General features: G+C 40.8%; 1 protein-coding gene across 4 annotated transcripts in view; it reads left to right on the top strand.

The window, feature by feature from the left end:
- The window catches only part of MORC2 (MORC family CW-type zinc finger 2), a 51951-nt gene that overhangs the window by 1404 nt on the left and 43003 nt on the right, over window positions 1–7544 (top strand). For all 4 annotated transcript variants that reach the window (XM_068911300.1, XM_068911298.1, XM_068911299.1 and 1 more), the window contains exons 2-3: window positions 4452–4505; window positions 6206–6240. In XM_068911300.1, coding sequence (XP_068767401.1) covers window positions 4452–4505; window positions 6206–6240 — 89 coding nt within the window. The remainder of the gene's footprint in view (window positions 1–4451; window positions 4506–6205; window positions 6241–7544) is intronic.

The following is a 7544-nucleotide window of genomic DNA, read 5'->3' as shown; positions in this document are numbered from 1 at the left end:
TCCACCATGAGGAAAACCCAAGTTTTTACAGAGAGGAGAAAGATGGTGTGGTGTCACCCATGGGTCTGTATCCTGTGGCTTCGCTCTCTGGTTTGGCCCGTAGCAATTGCATGCGAAGTCCGCAGGCTGGTATCTGAAGACAGTAGGCAATATTGACTCGCGTTGCTGGTACTGCCAATAACTTGCTAAAGTATTCATGTCCAGATGTGCAAAACAAACATTCTTATGGATTTGAAAAAAAACTGTATGTCAAAACTCTGTTGAAAGCTTATGTTTGTCTGCAGAACGTTGGAATTCTGGCTGTGCTTGTTAGAAGAAAATTAAAGACCTTGCTGCAAAAAAGATTCTCATAAGTTTTGTGACTGCTGTAGTTGTTTCCTTAAAGTATTACACTTACTTTATGCTGCCACCATACTTTCTAGTCATCTTATGCTGTGGATTTAGCAAAGCATAACTGCATTATAAATTCCTTATGAAGAGCTGGAGACTAATAGAGTATGGATAAGCCAATGCCAGGGCTTTTGATTCGCCATGAGTGAAGAGCTTTTTGAGATTACAGGGACCAGTATGTAAGCTTCCCAAAGAAGAACAACAATGGGAAAGGAATGGAAACAATGGAGACATTTTTTAAAATTTTTTTGTGTCAGGGAGAAAAACACAACAACCCCACAGGATTTGTGATAATGGAGACGCTTGTTTTTTCAGACTGTGCTCTCTTGCAGAGGTGCATTGAGGAAAGCAGTACCATCTCGGGCAAATTTCACTTGGATAATAAAGGTGTTCTCACAGTCGTGGAGTTTAAGTTCTTTAAATTGTGGTTAAAAATCAATCATGTAGCTGTCAAGCTGTGGAATGAAGCCCTGATTTATTTTGGGCTCCATTTTTGGGCTTTTTCAAAGCAAGGAAAAATTTTAATATATTCAGTACTGATTAAATCTGAAGTGTTTCTCATAAGTCAGTTTACATGGTCCCTGAACTTCAGGACTTGCAGCTGATCTTTAGAATAGCTTCTTAATACTTCCGTGCCTGTTGGCAAACTTCAAAGTGTATGTCCTTCAATTACTATATTTTTTTTTTTTCTAAATGCCACTGGTATTCTTCCAAGTGCTTTTCTGAAACTTGGAATGGCTGAGCTGTGAAAGTCTCTTTAGATCTTATAAAGAAAATATCCATGCATAAGCACAGGAAAAATATCAGTGCATTCTTTTTATGGTGGCTTCTCAAAGCTGCCTGCCTGCCTGCACATAGGTTGGCAGTCTTCCTTAAGAATTAAATGCTGCTTCTTTTAAACACTTCTGAAACCATTCACTGAGGTTAGTACAAACAATGCATCTGGGCCCAGTGACACATTTTTTGTATTTGGAGTATTTTTAATGCTTAATTGAAGGAGCGTACTAAAACTTAAATGCCTGAAATTGTCTTCTAGCAGTGGTGTGTAGAGAGGACTGAACTTGTGACTGAACTTAAGGTTCTTTCTGTAATTGGAATTGTCTTGTTAAACACAGCTGGAGTGGAAGAAGCTCACTTAAATGGAAAGACTTCAAAGTAACTGAACAGTGACCTTGGGAAATAATGATAATAATAATTAAACCCTGACCCCCAAACCCTCGCCCAAGCCCTCCTGTTTCTTCTGTGGATGTTTTGTGTTCTGGCCTGAAAGTTAAAAGTATGATTATGAGAGAATAGCTCTTATTTCTAATGTGGATGCCAAACTCCCAGCTTAAGTATTTTCCCAGATGTGACCTCCTTTAGAACAAAAATAAAGTCTTACGTCTTTCACTAATAATTAGGTACTTGTCTGACTATTTAGGATGAGGAGTCCCACTGGGTTCAAATAGAGGGTGATCCTCTAAGAACTGCTCACAAAATAAGCTTTTTGTGGGGGGAGGGGGAGAGGCAGGATGTTGCTCTCAGTGGATTGTAGAGATGTTATGAAATCATCCATGTTCTCTGGAGTCATCTGACTTGACCTCTTGCAACCAGAATTTGAATAAATACATTGGCAGCATTAGACTTCCATGTTCTGTTGTTCCTTGTTGAGTTTGGACTCCTGCATGGAGCTGTCTTGAATGATAAATGAAGAACTAAGGAGGCTCCCAAGCCAATCCATTTATGCCAAGATGAGCTGTCACTGAGACTACAGATTTTAATGACACTCTTCTTTTCCCCTGCTGTTTTTCATTCCAGAAGTCATATAATCAGTAATGGTTATATTTCAAGTGTTCTGGTTGGTTGAGGTTAATATTACCTCTGATGCCAGTCTAGCCCACACTTCAGTGTTTCCAGGTTATGTGCAAGCTCTGGTGGACTCCATTTTGCCAACAGTTTAGCTCATGCTTTTGAAACTTACATTGCATGTAAAATAATTCCAAGCTTTTTTTCAGAGTGCTCGGTTGAGGGTGGGGGGGGAGGTTGTCACTGGCTGATTATGATACATGTTAAGTATTTCACATATCTCTGATAGTAAGGCAAGATCATAGTTTTTGTTTATAGCTAAACAGATTAAATCAGGCCAACCACTTTGTGTGACTTCCAATTTGATGTTGACTAGATAATTTGGGACATTTTAGGTTAAATGTTGAGATTAATATACTTCATGCAATATATTTGTGGTATATTTAAATCTATTAGTGGTAGGTAAACAGCTGGACTTGATTTCACTTGCTTTTAGCCAGGTGTTACTTTTCCCTATGTCAGCACAAGGGATTCCAGTTTTGCCTGCTGTGCAAGTTGAGTATGGTGCCACGCTATGTAGAAATAACTTTCTTTTGTTCCACTATCTTTCTGTAGCCATTCCTGTTTGTATCTTATTTGCATCTTTTCCTTAATTTGGAGCATTCTTTGAGTTATAGAGCAAAAGTTGCTAATGAAGCACAGTTACTAGTGCTAAAACATCTTTCTGCTTGTGGCTTTTTCTGACGTGGGTTACTATCTAAATAAACTTCTGGGATGTTGACTTACGGAGTTGAATAGGTGCTCCTGAACTAGGGAGAGTCCTTGAAATCTGTGCCCAGGAAGTTGTGCACAAATGAAAGAATACCACCTTTGAGCTTCGGTTAAAGCTTTTCTGGCTCTTCTGATTAGGAAGATAGTCTCCAAAATAGCATCTGCCCTCAGTCTCTTGTCTCTGCTATGTTGGCAAGTGGAAGCTTACGGAGGTGGAAAGCTCTCTTCTCATAAGTACAGCGATAACTTTGAAAGCAGACTTGTTTCATTTCAGATGAGAGCTGCATTGATGGATTAGGGTTCATGATGTTGAAAATAACTACGAAATGAACTTTCGTTATCTATTGGCATCATGGACAGTTATGTACTTTACGTATGGGCAGTACCTCTGTATCTGTTCTTCTAAAGCCAAAAGTCTGAATTGAATGACTTATTTAGTCAACTATTGGCATTTTTGTGAGGAGTAGTAGAAGCAGGTTTTATATGAAGAGATTTCACACCAGCTGAAACAGGTAGATAAAGCAACAGCTTTTGAGCATTCAGTCTCTTGATCAAGTGTCCTAGAGGAGCTGCAAATTCCCTGAAAATTCCCTGTTGATCAAATTACTGTATTCGGTGAGAACAACCATTTCTGCAGGTCCTCTAGCTGCAGTTCGTAAAGGGATGGATATGGTTCATATGCATTTGAAATAATTGTTAGATTTTGAATCTATGTCAGCAAGTTGGATATACGGTAGAAGTGTTGCATTGATGTTGAGGGACAACATATTTAATCATTTTATTAGCTCTTTCAGATTTCCATAGCATATATCTCCTTTCAAGGTTAAGGCATGTCACTAATGGCTTTTTGATGAGTGCCCCTTGTGAAAGATAGCATTTAAGCAGCCGGAAACTAAACATAGCTTTTGAGATTGTGATAAACTGGGATCAATGAATTTAGCCTTGAGTTTGGAAGGTGATGTAATGCAGTGGTAACAGAAGATTATCTTTTTGTGGATTTGGAGTGTGTGCAGCTACTGGGGAAGTCTCCCAGGTTCTGGAAGTTTCTGTCTGTCAGGAATAACTTTTGTAATGTGAATATGTGCCTTGGAGAGATGGACCTTATGTGTAATCCTCATCTGTGCATGTTGCACATATATGCAGTGTTTAGTTGTCATTAAGAGACTTGGCATTATGATGAGTAATTATGGGTTTATGTGAATTTTTGCCTGGTTTATAGGCTTCCAGTCAATAATTTTCTTAATGTCTGTTAATGAGGCTCTTGTTTACCACAGGATGTTTTCCAGTCCACAGAGAGTGGCAGGTTAGTTGAATCTAACTGTACACTGAGTGTCTGCTTCCAGTGGATAGTAAAATACTCATTTTTAGTCTTGTGTTGGTGGCTGGCTATGATGTCGCATATACATACTTTGATTTATTTAAAATGCATTTGAGATTATTGCTTATTTAAAGGTCTTTCTTTTTCAGTGTCAGTGTAACTTTGCTAATTCTGTGTTTTGTTTCAGGACTACTCATGAGTTCTTGTTTGGTGCCCTTGCTGAACTTGTAGATAATGCCAGGTATGCATCTGAGACTGCTTAATTCCCAAGATAAATTCAGTTGCAGTGTCCAGAAAAAGTCTGTCTTTTGGGGAGATTCCTGAGCAATTTTCACTTCTAGTAAGGTTTAAGTGTTGTTGAGTATGAATGTTTCAGTTGATCCTCTTGCAACACCCAGACCTGCCGCCTAAAAGACAGTATTATTCATGGCAGCTTAAGTTTGAACAAGTCATAAAATAATTTTGGCTGGAAGGGGAATGGTTAGAAGACACAACATGGATTTAAGGATAAAGTATAAATCTAGTTTTTGCTTTTTTTCTTGCTTAGAGGTTTTAGTAAAATAGTAATTACCAGAGATGAGAATAAAAGATACTTACGTGACCGTAGCCCTTAGTATCAAGGATGGCAATAGGACGAAAGGAACAAAATCAGAAATGAGGTGTTGAAAATCAGAGGAAGAATAAGTAGAACAGTTGTGACACTTGAAAATCACAGGTTTTATCCCGCATTTCTAACATTGCATTACAGAATTCAGGTTTTAGCTACAGGCCAAACCTCGCATGTTTATTTCCTTGAACTTCCAAAAATATGCTGATTTGACATTATGGAAATATTTTGAGATTATTTTCTGTCAAGCATGAATTGTCGCACTAGGCACTTAGTAAGATAAGGAGCTGAAACTGAAAGATTTCTGTAGAAAGATTTCTGTAGGAAATAGATCCTATGTTGGAAAGTTGCCATTACTCTGTGTGTGCGTGTGTGCGCTTGCTTTCTGAGGGAGAGAGTTTAACTTATCTTGAATATCTTAACAGAATTTTTACTAGAATTCCAGTCTCTTCATTGGTTGTACTGTAGTAATGATGATAAATGAGCCAGAAAGAACCAAAGTTATTTGGGAAGGTGTTTAAATAAAATATTTCTAAACAAACCGATTTGGAATCAAGACAAATACGCATCGTGGAAGTGGTGCTTTACTAGAAGAGAACTGCACCCTTAGACCAGCAAACCAAGCATATGTGTTGGTCTATATTGCACTAAAAAGGCTGAGTTTGAGGAAAGAGGAGTAACTTAATCTAGTGCTGTATGGGCTGCCTTTTCAAATGCAGAGGAGGATGCAAAGTGTATGAAGGCCTTTATTTAAGTGATCTGGTAATGGCTCAGTTTACTATGACAATCTTGAATATGTTCAGAGGGGAGGTTTATGCAGGTGCTTCTAAACTTTTCAGAATCAGCTTGATGGTAAAAATGTAGGTAATGTTTGTTTCCTACAGGAGGAAGGTCAGTAAATGTATGCTTATTTGATATTTTTTTTCCTCAGTATAACTTTTGTTAAATCAAAATGCCAGTGGTATTCTCTGTGTGTTTATTTGATTTTTTTTTTCTCAGTATAAATTTTGTTAAATCAAAATGCCAGTGGCATTCGCTGTGCGCTTATTTGATTTTTTTTTCCTCAGTATAACTTTTGTTAAATCAAAATGCCAGTGGTATTCACTGCAACTAGTATTAATTGTGCTTGCAACAACAATGTTTTATGATGGAGTTTGGATTCAAATAGACAAAGATTAGAACAGTGTGTTGTTCTATACACAAAGGCAGGGCCTTTGTGGATTTTGATATGTGTAGTCAGTTCCTTTTGGAAATTATTACTTACATGTGTGTGGCTTTTTGGCTTCATTTTTATTTGACATGTGAATGCTGACTGTGTTTTTATTACTTTGTAGAGATGCGGATGCCACAAGAATAGACATTTATACTGGTAAGTCACTCTTACTGCTTCCTTACATGTCAGCAGTTACGTCAGTAGTTACAACTTAGATTTAGGCTGCAAAATGTGTGCTGCACGCAGTAGATTAAGACTACTGGCATCTATGTCCATTACGATTTGTCCTGTGCTCCAGTGGCTTCTTCAAATACATCACTAGCAAAAGGAAGCCTAGGGAAAACGTGGGCCCGCTGCCGAATGGGGCGGATGCCCTGCTAACGAAGGCTACAGAGAAGGCAGAGTTATTGAATGCCTCCTTTGCTTCAGTCTTTACTGCTGAGGCCAGTCCTCAGGAATTCCAGACCTTGGAGACAAGAGAGGAAGGCTGGAGAAAGGAAGACTCTCCCTTGGTTGAGGAGGATCAGGTTAGAGATCTTTTGTGCAAACTTGACATCCATAAATCCATGGGCCCCGATGGGATGCACCCACGAGTGCTGAGGGAGCTGGCGGACGTTATTGCTAGGCCACTCTCCATCCTCTTTGAACGGTCCTGGAGATCAGGAGAGGTGCCTGAGGACTGGAAGAAAGCCAGTGTCACTGCAGCCTTCCAAAAGGGCAAGAAGGAGGAGCCAGGGAACTCCAGGCCTGTCAGCCTCCCCTCCATCCCTGGAAAGGTGATGGAACAGCTCCTCCTGGAGGTCCTCCCTAAGCATGTGGAGGACAAGAAGGTGATCAGGAGTAGTCAGCACGGATTCACCAAAGGGAAATCATGCTTGACCAATCTGATGCTTGGCCTTCTCTGCTGGAAGGACTGGCTGGGGAGATGAGGGGAGAGCAGTGGATGTTGTCTCCCTGGACTTCAGCAAGGCTTTGGACACCGTCTCCCGTCACATCCTCGTAGGGAAACTCAGGAAGTGTGGGTTAGGTGAGTGGCCAGTGAGGTGGACTGAGAACTGGCTGGATGGCCGAGCTCAGAGGGCTGTGGTCAGTGGCGCAGAGTCAAGTTGGAGGCCTGTAGCTAGCGGTGTCCCCCAGGGGTCAATACTGGACAAAGAGACAGGGCGCACCCTCAGCAAGTTTGCCGATGATACCAAACTGGGGGGAGTGGCTGACACACCAGAAGGCTGTGCTGCCATTCAGAGGGACCTGGACAGGCTGGAGAGGTGGGCGGAGAGGAACCTCCTGAAGCTCAACAAAGGCAAGTGCTGCAGGGTCGTGCATCTGGGGAGGACTAACCCCCTGCACCAGGACAGGCTGGGGGTTGACCTGCTGGAAAGCAGCTGTGCCGAGAAGGACCTGGGAGTGCTGGTGGACAACAAGTTGAGCATGAGGCAGCAGTGTGCCCTTGTGGCCAGGAG

This window comes from Struthio camelus, chromosome 17 (genome assembly GCF_040807025.1).
Source record: "Struthio camelus isolate bStrCam1 chromosome 17, bStrCam1.hap1, whole genome shotgun sequence".
Classification (NCBI taxonomy): Eukaryota; Metazoa; Chordata; class Aves; order Struthioniformes; family Struthionidae; genus Struthio; species Struthio camelus.
This window is presented reverse-complemented; position numbering and strand designations above follow the sequence as displayed.